This window comes from Anomalospiza imberbis, chromosome 18 (assembly GCF_031753505.1).
Source record: "Anomalospiza imberbis isolate Cuckoo-Finch-1a 21T00152 chromosome 18, ASM3175350v1, whole genome shotgun sequence".
Lineage (NCBI taxonomy): Eukaryota > Metazoa > Chordata > Aves > Passeriformes > Viduidae > Anomalospiza > Anomalospiza imberbis.
Window position 1 is genome coordinate 10,469,482 of NC_089698.1, and position 18,165 is coordinate 10,487,646.

Here is an 18,165-nt window from a genome sequence, read left to right on the forward strand (position 1 = left end):
AAATTAATAAAAGGGGTAACATGCTCTCCTGAGTGTTACAAATTTAGCACTAATTAGGACTTCTCTTTCTTAGCTATTTTAGGCAAGAAAATCTTCAATATCCTTTGTTAAATCTTAATCATCTTGTTTGTAGAAGTAAGTCATATGGAAACATTGGTTTATCCACCCAGCTAGTGTCTATTAAACTTTTTCCATTCTCCTTTTCTTTGTGACATGACTTATAGCTAGATATTTTGTAATCAGTTAGCTTTATTTATCAAATCTTACCCCAGAGGAAGGTTTTCTTTGACTAAGACTAACCTACAGGCCATTAATTTGTTACAGTCCATCCCTAATTTCTCAAAGATCCCCCCTTCACAGGAACATCAGTGGTCCAATTTATTTATATTTGTTTTATGTATTTATTGCTCATATATTCCAGATGTTAAACCTCATGGAGTTCTTGTAACTGGCAAGCATCTCTTTCTGCCAAAGATCTACACATGTAGATCTTTGTGTATTTTAGCACTTGGGAATTCATCACGAGAGAAACTTAATCAAGTTTGCAATGATGAAAAGCCCTTAATTAGAGCAGAAGCCAAAATGTCCTCCTGCTCTTCTTGCACTGCCCAAATCTCATTGAAACCTTGCCTGAAGACCAGAAAACAAATCTCACAGTTGATTGGATATATCTAATTGTGAATTGATGTCTATGCTTTTGCAGATATGTTTCAATCTTGCCTGGCGGCTGCGTTGGCCAATTTGCCCATACTGAGGAAATTAATTCATTTTTAACTACAGAGCAAAGCTGTGATGTTGGGCAATATATGTCTGCCTTTCTGCAAAGAATATTACTTGTCTCTAGCAAAATCAGTGCATTGATAAATGATTGACAGAACCACAAAAGATTTAGCTTTTAATGTTTAGGAAACACTGATGGAGAAGAGAAAGCCCTACAGGCTGGCTGAGGCAGAACAAACTCACTTCCATTCAGCAAAAGCCTTATTGAGCATTAAAGAGGACATGGAGATGGAAGGTTACATCTTCACTGATGCCACTAAGTAAAAAGAGCATGTTAGATGTAATCAGTGGTGATTAAAACACACATGTACAGGTGCACACCAACAGCAGTGCTGAGAACATACACCATAAAGCCTGAGAAATACTGGACACTGTCAAGGTGGCTTTCATAAATTAATGCTAGCTGATGTTAAAATCTCTATTTTACAATCAATTAGAAAGGGTAATTTGGCAGCAGGATTAATAACCTCTGAAACAAATGTAGCATGAAAAGGAAGATTCCATGACCAGAGCTCAGCTCAGAAGACTTTGTTTCATGTCTGGAAAAACTGGATGAAGACTGTTCCTGGTTAGCCTGTGAAGGGAAACACAAAATACAGTCATTTCTGTTTACTTCTGCTAAACAGCTGGTCAGAGAGTATTTTCTGCACTGTGTGAGCCTAAAGCAAATGTTATTTTACTTTACTGCATGAGGTAGGATGCAAGTGGTGTTCACTGAGTGACACTGTGACATCCTGTCTGTCTTTAGGGCTCTAAGTACTAACAGTAACTGAGTCCTTTTTTCCCCTCCATGTGGCTTATAATTGTGGGAGTAAGGCGTGTGAGCCTGTGAGCTGGGCAGCACATAGATAAATTCCAGATGATGATTTAATGCTGGTGAATGTAAGTCTTATAGTTCTGCAAGCAGCCTGGTACTGGAGGGGACCTTTGAGGTCAATTCATTTCCCTTCTGTCACCAGCAGCCCTCTGAAAGAAGCTGCATGATAAAGTGACCCGGCTCCATTACAAAGTTAATTTTTTTTGCCACCATTTCTACTACTGCAATGGTGCAGGAAGAGGAATCCTACAGCAGGTCCTTGGAAATGTAGAAATCTTCCTGTTGCCAGTCTTAATATACTCTTATCCGGTTTATTCACATCTTTCTTTTCTGCCAAAATTGTGCTTCTGCTTAAATAGCGCTTCTCCCTTCTGTGTGCTCATCCGTGATGTATTTATAGGGAGTCCTCTCTCAGCATTCACTGCATGAGATAAAACAAGCCATCCTTTTTTTAGACTCCTTTCGTATAACAGACTTTCCACAATCTGAATCATCCTTGCAGCTCATCCTTTCACCTGCTCCTGTCTGGGCATGGGGAGCAGAACGAGCAAGAGCAGCTATATATTCTCCTACCAGGGATTTTTACAATGCCATTAATACTGCCTTGTTTCCTTACTGCTCTGGTGTACATTTATATTCTCTGTATGTAGAATTCTTCAAGCATATAAATTATGTTACACAGTGAACTATCAAATACTGGTGTGTCATCTCCTCTGGTGCCACTTGTGCTCCTTGGGAGTGTGGTCAGCATCTTGCAGGCAAAAATCCTTCAGTGCTTTTCATCTGGTGCTTTTTCATCCTTGATAGCTCCTGCAGAGTGTTTCAGCATGAAGATGTTTCAGCAGTCATTACAAAAGCAAGTGAATCGTTCAAAAAAAGCACAATCCATCCATCTTCTTTAGTGTCACCAATTAATAGCTGCTCAGGATGCTTTGCAACCTATAGTTGCTTAGGGGAAGAAAAATAACCACCCCCTTCCTATAGTGCTGAGCTGTCATTAGATTCTGTGTATCCTGACCAAGCAAGGAAGCTTTATTAAATAAATCAGGCAATATGCAAAGGGTTCTGATATGAGGCTTTAAAGAAGAGTGAAAAAACAGTATAAAGAAGGGAACTAAAAAACAATTGGTAGACAAGATTATTTCTTTTTGTTGGAACCCATTTCTCTTTTCAGAAGCCAGCGGTCAGAGCCTGATTTGGTGGCCACACTTCTGTCTGCTGCTGCCCCTCCAAGCAAACAGTGCTGAGGCCACCAGTTTCTTCCACTTGATGGAGCTGGAACAGCCTTTTACTTCATGCTTCTGGTTTGGAATATTTTGCTGCAGACTGTGCAAAATAAGGGACCATTTTTAAAAGGGAGCAGTGTTGCCTTTGTGGGCAGCTCAGGCTGGGTTTGTGTGCTCATTGCTCCAGTCACAAGCTGCTAGAGCAGAGTAATTGCACCCTTTGGTGAAGCTCTGCCTTGGGCACTGTCAGAGCACCTGGAGAAAATCCGGACCCACATTTTCCAGAGCTAAAGATGCATTCCCCAACCCACCCACAGCTGTTGACTCCAATCCCTCCCTCCCATCCCACCTCCCTCTCTAAAGCACTGTGGCTTTTGCCACTGGACGCACCCCAAGCAGGACAGCAATGCCACCTCTTGAGGGAAATCAACTCAATCCCAGCCCATGTGGCATAGTTGGAGCTCTGTGCCTAAGTGTAATGGAACCTGATGGAAGCTAATTAAAAAGAAAACTATCCATTTTGCTGTCTCTTTAGGGTTCCGTCATAAAAACCTTATGTTGTCTTACAAGCCCAACAAGCATGTTCACATGTAAAAATCAGCCATAAAGCTGCCTGGAGAGTACTTAACATGTCTAAGCTGTCATTTGTAAGGGCTGCCTCAAGCCTGGATCCTGCAGGTAGGAGTGACCTTTCTGCTGTCCTCAAACCACCCTGCATAAGTGGGGCATCCCTGCTTCAAAGTGGGAAAGAGGGACAAGTGCAGGGAATGTTTCTCCATCTGGCCTTGACAGGAGCTGGGAATCAGAGGCAAAGAGTACTTGTTATATTAGAGCAGTGCCAAAGATGTTCAGAGGTTAAGAGAGTGTAAATCTAATTGGAGTGTTTCCTGGTCTTGTCCTCAACCCCAGTTAGGCTACAATTTTTAAGGCAAAGTGAATTTCCTTTAGGACACAGAAGTCATCATGTTTTTTTACAGTGGAAGAAAATTATGGGCTGTGTCCCCTTGGCTGCCCCAAGGGAAAAATCAACATGGTTTAAATGGCAGCTCTCCCCAGTGTCTGTCCAGGATGAGATTTTCACTCACCCAAACTATGCAGAATTCAGAGTTTCTGCTGAAACTGGGCTTGTGCAGAAGTTGTATCTGGGCAGGAGGAGAGGGCTGCTTTGGATCCGTGGGGTAACTCCAGCTGGTGTCTCCTTGCAGGCGTCGGAGGTGGAGCGGCAGCTCTCCCTGCAGGTCCACACCCTCCGGGAGGACTTTCGGGAGAAGAATTCCTCCAGCAGCCAACACATCGTGCGGCTGGAGAGCCTTCAGGCCGAGGTGAGTCACCTGCCTCCCTCCTGCAGAAAGCAGCCAGGGCTGTTGGAGCTTGTGTATGGACCCTCTCGGAGCTGAGCAAACACAGGCAGCTGGTGGAGCCAACAGAAGGATGGCAGCACTGGGGCAAAGGACTCCCCCAGCAAGGATTGCTCCATGGTGTTCTGGCTGGGCTGGCTCAGGGTACATTCCAGTGCTGCCTTGGCCACAGCATTCCTGCAAAATGAATGGATAAGGATCTTCCAGGAGCCAAACCATGGCTGTGCTCCTGCAGGGCTGCTGCCCAGTACAGATTAAACTCTGGTAGGAATGGTGGGAAGGTCTGCAAGAGTTTTTTTCCTCTGTTCCTCATGCTTGCAAAGAAAGCATCAATCCTCTCTTGCCTCTGAGCCATGCACTTGGGAAAGCAAGGAGCGCATGCCTGTTTTAACTCAGGTACATTTGCAGGAATGAGACAGCTTCCTTCCTTTTCCCTTCCCTGACAGGGTCACTGGGGATCACATAGGCAGGAACTAGATGGGTAGAAGATGGCCACCTCTACTACCTGACCACTTATTTTATTTAAAGCTGTCTGGAAAAGCTTTTGCTAAAATATCTCGATTTCTTTTCTCCCGCTCCCATCTGCTCCTTGCTGGTCCCTCGCCTTTTCTTTCCCTCCCCTTGATGTGGAGCAGCAAGTCCTTGAAGTAAGTATGGAGGCTTGGAAAGGCTTTGTCTGCAAGTACATTGCTGTTACCAAGCATGCCTGTCACCATGCATGCTACACCTTGTCTCCTCACCTGTCTCTTGCTTTCCCTTTGTGCCTTTCCCCTTGTGCCTTTCCCATGGTCCAGGGCTCATGGCAGAGTGGTGTTTTTTATGTTGTATTGTTATTTACAGCATGTTCATTACTGGTCTGCCTACCAAATATGAAATCTTAATACAATCTTTCCATTAAACCTCTTATTTTTCTTTCTCCAACCCACGCAAATCATGATGATGGTGGGCAGAGACAGAAACCATTAGTCACCTCAGAGCAGTTTTCCAATACCTCCAGTGGCCTTTACTCTGCAGAAATAGCAAGTCCACATAATTGGCTGATATTCCTTTGTGCAGCCAAATCTTTCCAGCAACCTGGAAAGCAGCAAAGGCACAAGATTCCAAAGAGGCCAAGAAAACAGTGGGCATTTAGTGAATTTGTCTATGCTTCATGAGCTGAAATGGAGGCCATAGGGAATATTTAGGGTTATACTGGACTGGTGGATGGCTGGCATACCAGACCCCAGAGATCCTGTGTGTACTAATGTGGGAAAAAGCTCCTTCTTCTTGGTTAAACAAGAAGTGACCTTGGCTAGTGCTGATTCATCCCTTGCACTGTTCCCAGCTAACTGAGTCATGGAGGGTTTGTTTGGCAAACTGTCCCTTGCCTGATATCACTGCCCTTGACAATTAAAAGAAATGAACCCATTTTAAAGGCAACCGATCACTGGGAGGCTAAAAATAAGCACGGCACAGAAAGGAGTCTTCACAAGTGAAAAGACAGAAAGATCCCTGGTGGGGACCTGATGAACAAACACCAATTAAGGACAGCAATGGGCAGTGCTGTGGCACAGCCCTGCAGGGTGCAGGATCCCACAAGCTCACCATGGATCCTGCTGGCTCACCCTGTGGACTCCAGCACCCTTACAGGAGAAAATGCCACCATCAGGACCAGCCAGGAAAAGTAACCAGATTTTCCCAGTCTTTCAAATGTTAAGGTTCAAGGAGTGGGCAGGGATGTTCTTCACTTAATACCCTTGAATATTCCTGCCTGCTCCCTGACCTGCCAATGCACACCCAGCCCCTTTGGAGCTGGCCCTGCAGCCTGGGGGAGGAGTTGTTTCCTTTCAGAGCTTTCGTAAGCTTTAAACCACACACAGAGGTAGTTTCTCTCATACAGGCACAGAATATCTGTGTACATCCTTCTGCTTTTTGCTGTTTCATTTCTCTCCTGGGAATGTGGTGTCTCTCCTCTCTGGTCCCTGCAAAGTCTGACAGGTCCTCTCTTTGCCCTGCAGATCAAAATGCTGACGGACAGGAAGCGGGAGCTGGAGCATCGCCTCAGTGCCATGATGGAGGAGAATGACCTGCTCCAGGGAACCGTGGAGGAGCTGCAGGACCGAGTCCTCATCCTGGAGAGACAAAGCCATGACAAGGACCTGCAGGTGAGGAGGCAGCAGTGAGACAGTGAGGGTGTGGGGAGATGCAGTAAAAGTCATGATTTGCGGTAAAATTGGCCATGAACTGGGAGACAGAACAACTGGAAGAATTAAATGGCTCATGCAAGAATGGCAGCAAGTGAGGTCCTGGGTGTTCCCCATAAAGACAGGTAACAGGAACATCAACGAGGCATCTTGGCAGCAAAGAGCAGCTTAGGAGAGAGATCTGAGCAAGGAAGTGGGGCAGGGTACTGGGGAAATGAGGTAAATGCAAAAAGAATCAGAGGACTCTGGTTACAGTTCATTTTATTTATTTTTTTAAGAGTAGAATTGGCTTCAAAAGGGGCTTCTCCAGATCCTACTGTTCCAGAGGGCAGTCACTGGCCTCTTAGATCCCAGTGCTCAGGCGGTTTCCCAAGAATCTCCATGGTGTTCACAGCCATGAATCACCAAATGTCACTCCCCAGAAAACAAGCTCAGCACCTCTGGGGCTTAGGACGAGCAAGGTTTTTCTATTTCACTTCTGTGGTTTACCAAGCACTGGATCCTCAGCCTCAGCTCTGCAAAACAACCCTGAATATTTTTTCCTAAAAGTATATTTGTATTTTTTTAATGTAGATAGCACTTTCTTTTTGGATGCACTTCCTGCTGTGTTGTTTTCAGCAAATTTCTTTACCTGAGTCCCAACTTCTTCACAGTGTTCTTCATTTTAGTGCTGATTAATCTGCTATTTTTATCTTTCTGGATATTCTGGATTCTAAACAGTGTCTAATGACACTTGGAGATTATTAAGCTCCAATAAACAGCAATACCAGCCAAGAGTACTTTCCTCCTGGCTGGAAACCCTGCTTTGTGTCACTCCTTCCTCCCTCCCAGCTCCCTCACAAACGAAGAAATCGATCCAGTCCATATTGCCTCCATTAATATTTTTCTGATTCCTTGATTTTCTTCCCAAGCTGCACCAAAGCCAGCTGGAGCTCCAGGAGGTGAGGCTGTCCTACCGACAGCTGCAGGGCAAGGTGGAGGAGCTCAGCGAGGAGAAAAGTCTCCAAAACCTCAACACAACCAGCACATCCCTGCTCTCTGAGATAGAGCAGAGCATGGAGGCAGAGGAGCTGGAGCAAGAGCGAGAACAGGTATTTGCCCTCCAGCCGCTGGGAAAGCCCATGGGCCTCTGTGACCAGTCCCAGAGCAAAAGGGAGTTTAATGCGTTTGATCTGGATGTGGAGCTGAACAAAAGGCCAGAAAATTGGGATTGGGGTCTGGCATCAACACTCTTTTGACCATATGAAAGTAAACCTCTGCATCCATTTCCAAATCAGCATGGCAAATATTTGTGAGGGCTGGCAATCACACGCTTCACTTGGCCATGGAAGGAGGATCTCCATGGCCCTGCCAGCCCAGGCTAATGGCAGGCTCTCTGTTCCAGCTGAGGCTGCAGCTCTGGGAGGCGTACTGCCAAGTGCGGTACCTCTGCTCCCACCTGCGGGGCAACGACAGCGCCGACTCGGCCGTGTCCACTGACTCCTCCATGGACGAGTCCTCAGAAACCTCTTCAGCCAAAGACGTGCCAGCCGGGAGCCTGCGCGCAGCTCTCAGCGAGCTCAAGAGACTGATCCAGAATGTGCTGGACGGGGCAGACTCCACGGTAAGTTGGTGGCACAGAGAGGCCTTGCCTCGTGCGCGTCCCCTGGCCCAGAGCTTGCTGCAGGTGCTGCTGGATCCTGAAGGCCCCGGTCTCCCAGAAAACCTCTTCCCTGAGATGGGAAGTCACAGAGCATAGCCCACTCTTTGTGTCTCAAGTGGTCAGTCAAGAGCCAAGCACGTGGGGTTTCGGCCTGAAGTGCTCAGACCACCCAAAGTTTCAAGCTCATACAGCTGTCATTGGCCTGGGAGTCGTTCTGGAAAGTTAATAAAAGTAGGCTTACTTGGAGATTTTCAGTAAGTTAGAGTTTCAACGTGGAAATATTGCAGATTGCCTTACACATCACGGTTCGGTTATTTCCTTTGGGACTTTCCCAACCTTGCTTTATTAGCAACAGTATCACAAAAACATCTTAACCCCTATGTCAGGAGGTTCTGTCCCTGTGTCATTGGTAGAAATGTCTTGGCAGGAGCTGCCAAACTCAAATCCGTGGCAGGTTAAGGCACAAGATGATGTCATCTTGCCGGCACAAGATGATGTCTGTAGGATGTGGTCCCCAGGCTGCTGGGCAGAGGGGGTGGCATGGAGGGACCACTCAGCATCCACAGAAGTGCAGAATTACAACAAAACACCTCACTTTGTGCTGTGGCTCAAATCAGGCCTAGTCCCATTCCCTACAAGCTGGTTGCATTGCCATTAGGGCTTACTTGGGGTGCTGTGGTGAGGAAAACAGTGCAGCCCCTGCAGGGGGCTGTGGGGGAGTACTCACCCTCCTCATTTCAGTACCCATAGGCTGAATATAGAGATGAAGTTGCATTTGTTGAATAAATTCAGAGAGTCGTGGAAAAAGGCCACAAACAGAGACTGTAGCCACACGGGCTACCAAATGGGCAGTAGGTCTCTGTAAATTTGCTTTATGTCAAGCTCTGCATGCTCTTTGCATCACATGTGGAAGCACTGCCCTGGGTTGTGGAGGTATATGGAAACAAAAAACTCTACCAAAGTCACATTCACAATTTCTTCTTCCTTGTTTAGCACCCTCATCCCAAACTGGTACCAAATTAATACAATTGCCTTTTTTAAAGTGAAATCTGAGCAAGAGATTTCTCTCCCGCTCTCAGAGCTCTCGGCGAAGCGACGACGACACCTTAGAGGAGCAGATCAGGAGAACAAGTGAGGATTCGCGAGCCCTGAGGGAATTAATGGAGGGAGAACGGGGTAAACTGAGGCAGAGTTTGGAGGAGCTGCAGCGACTGCACAGCCAGGTTAGCAACTCCCACACTTCACATGTGGTCTTGTAACAGCAGTGTTCATCCTCCAAGACATGCCTTCCATCAAAGAGACCAACATGATAAATAACCCAGGAGGATTTAGGCCAGAATGGTTGGATGAGGGAGATTTGTTAAACCAAATGCAGAGAATTTAAGCATTTAGGATGAAAATTTCTGACAAATGGTCTGGGGCCCATCTGAAGCATCATCTTAAGCAGCCAAACCTCCTATAGGCCTTTCTCCCAGTCTGCTTTTTACTTAAATTCTTCTCAGCAGAAGTACGAGGCTTCTTAATACGAGGTACTGGAAACCCAAAGGTACCCAGGCTGACCTGAATGCTGCACTGAGCCCTTGTGAGGGGTATGTGCACCATTCCATGGATATAAAGGTGTTGCTCTGCTCTGCATGGAGCGGGGCTTGAAATCTTCCACAGCAGCATCACAAAACCCTCAGAAAAGCACTCCCAAGAGAATCCTAATTGTGGACAGGCTGGCACCTGGCAGCACCCCAGGGACCAGCTGAGACAACCTCAACAGCAAGGAATGGTCCATCCCAACGCCAACTCCACACCCAAAGCACAGAATCCCATTGCATCCCCACCCAGCATCATCTGTGTCTGAGGCCCTATGCCAAGGGCAGGAAATGGACACAGGCATCCAAAGAGGTGCTTGGCAGTCCTTGTCTCTGTGAGACAAGACTCCAGACGCTGGAGGGGATCTGGTGGCTGCAGCAGAAGCAGCAGCAACGGCACTGGAGCAGGGAATGGGATTAATGTCCTTGGCTGGTCTTTCCAGCAGTGCTGTATCACCCTTTGGAGAATAAATAGGAAAACACACCCCTGTTCAGAAAGTCAGCACAACCTGGGGTCGGACAGCCTCGTGTAGGGCTGTGGGAGCTCCCACCATGGGACTAAAGGGAAAAGAGAGCATCATTAAATACCCTGGCAGTGGTGGCTGGAAATGTCCTGCTTCCACAGCAGCTGATCAGGGCTGGGGAGGGGAGCAGCTCTGGAGCGCATCCTTCCCCTAGGACTGCTCCTCTCAGCAGTGTGGCCACCACAAGAGACACTTCTGAAGGTCCAGCCTTCTGCCCCCAGTGAGACATGAGCCCAGGCTGTGCTGCTGCAGTCCTGTGCACCACACACAAGCTTCCCTTGCCCTTAAACACACCTGAGATGGAGGAGACAAGAGCTTGACCTCTGCAACCTGGCAGTGCTGACAGAGACCTTTACAGACTTATTCACACATTTTAGGCTTGTCTGATCTCCCCAAACTCTCCGGCCAGGAGGGACCAGAAGACCAGCTCTGGATTGCAAGTCTGGAACCCTGGGTCTGCTTTTAGGGGTCCCCAGCTAACAAAGCTCTGAATATTTAGTAAGCAAAGGGAGGACTGCAGTTCTGTTTTCTTCTCACACCTCTGTGTGATGTGGAGAGAGACGGGGCATAGCTACAAATGCAGCAGCCATTACTCTCAGAGAGGAACTCCAGCCTCCCACAACAAGTACATGTCTCCCACAGCTTTTGCCTGTTATCCAGCCTCACACTTGCTGCAGGTTAATAATTACTCTCACCACCTGTTTAAGAGGCAACATCGTCTTCTGTTCAGTGCCACAGAAAATTGATGCATGTGGAAATCTGGTCCAGCCGGGGGAAGCAGTGCTCTGCTGCCTCCTCATCCCTCTGTTCTGACACTGGTGTTGATACAATCAAAGGGAGCTGCTTCTAAATGGCTTCTAGGATCTTGTGGCATCACACACATTTGTTGCTCCTGCTCAAGAGCATGGTGAGCAGGTGGAGACAGGAGCCATCCCCTTCTCTGTCTACACTGAGAAGTTATTTCACACCTTCTGCATGTTTGTTTCCTCCCATTCTTACCTGAAGCACAGACACAACCACTTAAAATCCCAAACCTATCCCCAAACGCCATGCTTTGGGCCTCTGGATCCTCTGTCCCCTTGGATTTCTGTAGAAGTGCTCAGCACCTTTTACATCACCCCATCACCACTGCTCTCTGTCACACCATTGCTCTGAGGTGCTCCCCATGTAGGGCTGAGGGAGGGCACAGCTCCCCGGTTCCCTGGCAGCCCCAGCACAGGTCCCCGGTTCCCTGGCAGCCCCAGCACAGCTCCCCAGTTCCCTGGCAGCCCCAGCACAGCCCCCCAGTCCGGTGGGGAGTCTTGCACAGAGAGGGTGCATTCACACCCTCCTCCCCCCAGCCCAGCCGTGCCTCACTATCGGCAGATCCTCCCACGCCCTGGATGTGGTGAGCCCTTTTTGACTGTCTGCCCTCTATTTAAAGATTTCTTTGAAGATTCAAGCACTACTGAGCTGCATTTAGAGGCAGGAGGTGGGTCAAACGCTGGAAGGGTTTCCAGGTGGTGGAGTAGCGTAACAGAGCATGTGTGTGCCCTAGACAAAGAAATTAAATGTGTACAAAGAATTATGAAGCTGGGTTAATGCAATCCTTGCATGATTTCACACCCTATTAACTCACTCTGCACAGGACCAAAACGATAGATCATTTCTCAGACTATTAAAGACTCAGACATATTTTAAAGTCTAATTAAAATTGTAAGATGTGCCAGAAACACCTTCCATGGCATGAAAGAGAATTTTCACATCCTTTGTCTACAGCTTCATATTACTTCAAAAGACATAATGGTCCCTTCAAAAAATATTATTTGCTGGTAAATTATGTTAGCAATAATTTAACCCTGGTAAGATCAGAATTATAACAGGCAGACTCAGAGGATGTGTGCAAACTGCAAGACAAACTGCTTGGAGAGGGACAGCATTTTAGCACTGATGCCCTAGTGTCAGCAAAGTCACATGTGGGTCCTGCCCTGCACAGCTTTCAGTGCTGTTTCTGCATGTTGCTGAAGCCATCCAGGTGACACATCTTGCCCAGGTCAGCATCCCAGAGCAGCTCAGCACATTTCACGGAGGGTGGCACCAGCACTAACAGCCCCACTCAGCAGACACAGCTTTTCCTACCACCAGGGGATCTCTCAACCTGCGGGTTGGCCCCTGTGGCTTTTCCCCGCACACACTTGTGCATTTTCCCGAGCAGCCCTGGGTTTCACAGCCTCCCTCTGCCCACAGGTGACGCTGCTGAGTGTGGAGATGACGACGCTGAAGGAGGAGCGGGACCGGCTGCGCGGCGCTGCCGAGGACAAGGAGGCGAGCGAACGGCTCCTGCAGGCCATCAGGGACCGCGACGAGGCCATCGCCAAGTGAGTGGCACCAGCAGCCAGACCAGTGCCATGGCAGGAGATGCCTCTGCAGTGGCTTTCTCCTACTCTCCACAGCACCTGTGACAAAGTGATGTCTTGGCTTTGCTGGCCTTGGGAAATGCTGCCAGGAGTTTGGGAGCAGGGCTGGAGATACTAAAGGCAGAGCTGCCCCACGGCTGGCTGGGGGCATTTAGGAGCATTCTGGGAACCACGTTTGTGCCATCCCTAGTGCTGGTGTGAGTCACAGCAGGGAGGACTTCAGGGAGCCAAATGGAAACACTAGGTCTGCCCTATTTGTCGCATTTTTCTTCCTTTGCTATTCCAGACACACAGCCCTGCTTTCCTGACCATCCCCATTACAGCCTGCCTGGGCTTCTTCCCTAAGCCATTCCTCTGGTCACTCCCTCTCCTTTCCTGTTCCAAGGTCTTTTTTGCCTCTCCAGTCCTGTAATTCTCTGGTTCTCCTTTTGGGATTCTCCCACTGGTTTGGCTCTTTGTTTTGCCCATCCTTATTACAGATCTGTGCAGTCCTGCTCCCCCATACCCCAAATCTCCCTTCCCCAGCTCTGTCCTTGGGCTTGCCAAAATGCGCTGAGGAGAGGGACAGACACCTTTACCCCTCTGTGCTCTGCTAGAAAGGATTCATCTGATAATCCCTTCAAGAAGGAGGTGGGCCAGGACACACCAATCCAGCTCTTAGGGGAAAAGCCCTGGACAAGAGGAGGAGCAGGAGAGGGTTGCAGCTCTGAGGGTGCGGGAGCTAAATCAGTCCGCACCATCCCTTTTTATAAGTGGCTCGGTCGCCCGTGCTGTCCTTGCTGGGCTAGCTGTCCTCTGTAACACCTCCATCTGTTGGCAAGGAGCAGGAGCATCCCAGCTGTGTGCCGGCCGCAGGGCGTTCCGTGGGTTGCTGGCTCTGCTGTGGCTATGGCAACACTGCCGCTGCCATCAACGCTGGAGGCACCCAACCAGCAGCGGGAAGCGTCTCAGCAAAAGGCTGCTTCAGGTGCTCAAACCACAGCCCCGAGTGGAAGGGCACAGCTTCTCCAGTTCGCTGTGACCCTGCTGGGCAAAGCACCAGTATCTGGGGCTGGCTGTCCTGCAGTGCAGGAGCCGCGGGAATGGGGCACGGGCGAGGGGGATGAAGGAGCAGAGAGTGGCAACAAGTGAGAGCATCCTGTCACTGAAGTGAAAACATCCCTCCCAGACTGAGTGGGCTGGTTGCTGCCTGGGGAGGCTTGTGATTTTCTTCCCACCTCACACCCCAAGGGTTAAGTTGCTTTTGTTCAACCCATCCCCCCAGAAATCCCTAACTCAGAACAGAAATAAAATCACTGCCCGAGGCAGACATCTGGTGTGGAAAATTTTTGCTTGAAGCTGAAGTTTGGCAACATGGGAAGCAATAGGAAAATAGGATCCTTTCAGAGGAAGTGTTAAGCAACCAGTACCTGGAATATTTGTGTTTATATCCTAGTACCTGGAATGTAAACCCAAATTCCCAAATTGCTCTTCTGCAGGGGAGCACAAGGGAGCTATTACAAGACAAGGAATGAGCTACAGTTAATAAGATGCAATTATTTCTCTTGAAAATGTTTGCAAGGAAAGATGGTTCCCAGGAAGTCACGTTACATTTTCCTATCACACAGCAGTTAATTGAAAACTTAAGCTTTGTGCTCCCAGCATGGTGAGCAGCATTTCCCAGCTTAGGCAGCTGAGGAAATTGCTCCATCCTAAGAGACAATTCCTTTCCACAATCAAGGAGCAGCTGGAACACCTCAGCCACTGAGCATTTGGGCTCTTTGGGTAACCTTGTCCATGGCATGACACGCTCAATGGCCACCAGATGTCTGGGAAGAAATGCAGCAGAGATGTTCCCAAGGGCTTGGACAACTCCACTGAAATTTGGAGCTTTCCTTAAAGTCTAACATTTAATTCAAACAATTTTGACAGTCTGTCATTCTTTAAAAGTATATGCTGTGATAAGCTTTCTTCTTTAATTTCTTCCTTCAATTCTTCCTTCAGTCAAGTCCTAAGTGAAAGCAGAATTGTACTCTTTAAGAGGTGTTTTTATGTTTGTTTTATATTGCAATTTATTGATCAAGCAATCAGACACAAGTAATTTGATTTTTAGCACGTATCATTTGTTTTCTATGCATGTAAACAGAAGAAAAAGAGAAAATTTTTGAATATAGAGTCTACCTTGTTCTAGCTCTCCATATTATTGGCAGATCTTGCACATTATCCAGGCACACTATTATCTTACACAGCAGTGTATCTGATTTTCTTTCAGTATTCTTCATAGTGTGCATATCAGAAATCTGCTGGTTTTAAGGTAAAGAGGTCAAAAGTTCTGTCCCACTCTTCAGATTAATAGATCGTTCAGAATACAACAGAGATGAACACCTTCGGATGTGGGGACTTGCCAGTGAAAGACAAATTGTAGACTTGTTTAGATATGCTTAACTCTTCATTTAGAAAGAAAGAGGTGCCATGCCTGGATTTCTGTCCCCGCAGGAAGAACGCGGTGGAGGTGGAGCTGACCAAGTGCAAGATCGACATGATGTCCCTCAACAGCCAACTCCTGGATGCCATCCAGCAGAAGGTGAACCTCTCGCAGCAGCTGGAGGCCTGGCAGGTGAGCACCTGGCAGGGCAGGGGCTGTGGGACACATGACCCCAGGGCCACCTGCGGGGGACACCCCCGCTCCCTGTGGGTGTGTCCTGTTCTCCGCCTGAGCATCCCTGGAATGGGTGTTTGGGGGTGCTGGGTTTTGGCTCTGCAGGAGCCAGCGGTGCCGTGGGGCGTGGGGGGAGCTGCCCCTCCCTGCTCCGACCCTTTTGGCTGTGAGCAGTTAATGCTACAGCTCCAAACACTCCTTTAAAATGGAGAAGGAGACTGTGCCTCCTGGCAGAACGGGAGATGTGCACGGTGCTCTGCCCCGGGGTGGGGAGGGGTGTGTGCAGGAGGTGCCCCTAGGCAGGCACACCTTGGGTACACACAGCATGTCTGTGCATTTCCACGATGGAGCAGAAAGGTGGGAGAATGAGGTTGTGCTGATTGTTGCTGCACTGTTTGCATCAACTCCGAAGAACCATCAAGAAGGAGAAGCTAAAATTCCAGTTCTTCACCAAGGTGAAAAAACAAAGTCATGGCAGTTCCACAGCTGCCCTGGAGATGCTCTGCTTGGGGTCAGTGGGGAAAATCCTTGTGAGCAGACAAAGCTGCCTCCTCCTAAAACCAGCACCAAGGGAGGGCTACTTCAACAGAAAATAAAGCAGACTCAAAAGAAAAGGTCTGTGCCATTTATAGTGATTTGTTGCAGACCATGCAAGGCCCCAGCTCTCCTAACAACCAGCCTGACCAGTAGAAACCTTTCCCGTACAACCTCGCTCCTGTTTCAACTCCACTGTGTTTTCGTTTCTCTCTCTCTTTTTTTTTTTTTTTTCCCCTTCTTTCTTTTCTTTTTCCTGCTTACAGTTTGCTTCCTCAGGGCTTTTTACTATCTGGCTCCTTTGGTTTCTGATCTAGTGGCCTTTCTCAGTTCCTGTACCAACAGCTTTAGTCGTACACCCCTCCTGCCTTTGAGGTGAGCTCCCCACACCCACCATCCCCTGTCCATCTGCTGCCACCATCACCCACATCCTTCTCTGTCCTCACCATCATCTGGCAAGAGGGGCCAGTGGGGGTCTCCATCACCCACCAGTATTCTGCCACACCCCCCATCCCAGCACCAGCCAGGAGCAGCATCCTGCACCCCATGGTGAGGCTTTACCAGGGCACCACGGGGAAAGCCAGGCTGAGGTGCACGTATTATTAACCCTCTCTAGCCACATATGAGTAACCCTCTCTAGCCACATATTTAGTATCTGGAAAGTTAAGATACTATTTCTATCATCTGGAAAGCTTCTTGAAAGACAGACTGGGATTTTCCTTCTCAGCCTCATTGTCCAGTAAGTGACACTCAGTGCTCTGCATAGGAGCTGTCTGGATCCAAGTTCAGTCTGGGTGGGTGCTATAAATTTAGGCCTACTTAGTGCTAGAATAACCTGTTCTTAGGGGATAAGAACAGGACCTGTTGCAGTAACACAGCAACCCCAGACCTGCTCCCATCAGCTCTCTGAGCTAAGGCTCAGGCTCACTTCATGGCAGTAAGTTGTCTCCAGCATACTGACCTGAGGTGTTACTACACAGCAGCAAAATAATTTCCAGCCACCTCATGTCCCCTCAACAGCAGCTCGGCCACAGAGGCACAGAACAAGTGGGGTGATTTATGTATTTCGGGGACTATTTTGCAAAGGAGTTTGCAGAAAAGTTTCTGATCAAATAGGATAAAAGTCTCTGCTTTAGCTGGGCATAATTGGAGGCTTTAATCTGGTAACATTTTGCTCTTGCACACTTCTAGTCTGCATTTCACCAAGGGCTGTCAACAAGATGACAGTGTTCTCTTAAGGACATAATCATACAGGCTGTAAAATAGGACTCAAGCAAAAAATCCTCCCCATCCAAGTGCTTTGCGCACTGACTCACACATCTGATGGACAGGGACCCAATGCAGTACACTCTCAATAGTGCATACTGTATTTTTATATATATATGATATTTGTGTGTGTGTATATATATATATATATAAATATACATGTAAATCATTCTCATCCCTTGTTGTATGGTCAATCAAGGACACAGATCTGCCATGCAGGAGCCTGGGTACCTACTTCATTTAGCAGAAGAGGTACCTTCAAAATCCAAGTGCTGTACATTTTCACATGGCAGCTTCAGCTCTGGAAACCTGTCTCACTGATATTTCATACTGATGTTCACCTCAACCTCTTCAACTCTCCCTCTGCCTTTCCTTTCTCCAGCCCTCTCTAAAAAGACCCAAAGCTTTCCCAGTCTGTGTAGCTCTGCACCCTCCTGCTCCCACAGGGGAAGCCCCCATACTAAATTCAGGTCCAGGTCATGGCTATCAATCCTTTTCCCTGCAGAAAATGCTGCAACAAGAGATTAGCCATTATTGAGTTTCCAGTCCCAGCTGGCTGATTTGATTCCAGTCCAGAGCAGCTGAGGCACCTGCTGGGCAATGGCAGCACCTTCCCTGCAGTCCTGGGGCTGCCCTGACAGGCTGCCCCTCACCAGGTGCTGAATGAACAGCACTTCCACCACTCCAGCCCATCCAGAGTATCGCTGTTCTCACCAGACAGCGTCCTCAGCCCTAGTCAGGGACCAAACTGCTGGAGAGTAGTTGATTCCTCCTGTGGGGCTAGTTTGTGTGCATACATTTTCACTAAGCTGTAGCTTAAATATACAATTACAGGAGAAGCAATGGATCTGAAAGTTTAAAATCTGTAAAATTTACAGCCAGGTTTTCAAGGAACATGTTAGCACATCATTAGCGGCAACAGAACTGGGTAATTATTTTGTATAAAGCAGCTTCACTGTGGTGCAAACATGGATGAAATCAGAGCATTCCTGGTACACCTGAAAAGCCACAGTTCATGTTGAGCTGTCAGTCAGAGCTCCCACTGCTCTGCTGGCTCTAGGGGAAGGAGGGGGTCTAAGGGACAAGCTCAGTTCTGTTTGGTGAGTCTGGTGCAAAGCCCAGGAGGGCTCTGGTGGGCCCACACCTCCCCCAGCCCCTTGGCACCTTCCCCAAAGAAGCCCCAGTGACAGTGGCCATGCAGCAGCTCTGCCACCCCTGCTT

At 48.1% G+C, this 18,165-nt stretch overlaps 1 protein-coding gene across 3 annotated transcripts in view; it reads left to right on the forward strand.

The window, feature by feature from the left end:
* Positions 1-18,165, forward strand: part of BICDL1 (BICD family like cargo adaptor 1) — a 49,487-nt gene that overhangs the window by 26,674 nt on the left and 4,648 nt on the right. The window contains exons 3-10 of one of the 3 annotated variants that reach the window (XR_011005043.1): positions 4,029-4,145; positions 6,179-6,325; positions 7,276-7,455; positions 7,749-7,967; positions 9,086-9,229; positions 12,337-12,467; positions 14,982-15,102; positions 15,945-16,053. Coding sequence is in view for 2 of the 3 variants with exons in the window: in XM_068208922.1 (XP_068065023.1) it covers positions 4,029-4,145; positions 6,179-6,325; positions 7,276-7,455; positions 7,749-7,967; positions 9,086-9,229; positions 12,337-12,467; positions 14,982-15,102 (1,059 nt within the window). In the remaining variant the exon portion in view is untranslated. The remainder of the gene's footprint in view (positions 1-4,028; positions 4,146-6,178; positions 6,326-7,275; positions 7,456-7,748; positions 7,968-9,085; positions 9,230-12,336; positions 12,468-14,981; positions 15,103-15,944; positions 16,054-18,165) is intronic. The other 2 variants (XM_068208922.1, XM_068208923.1) reach the window with 2 other exon arrangements.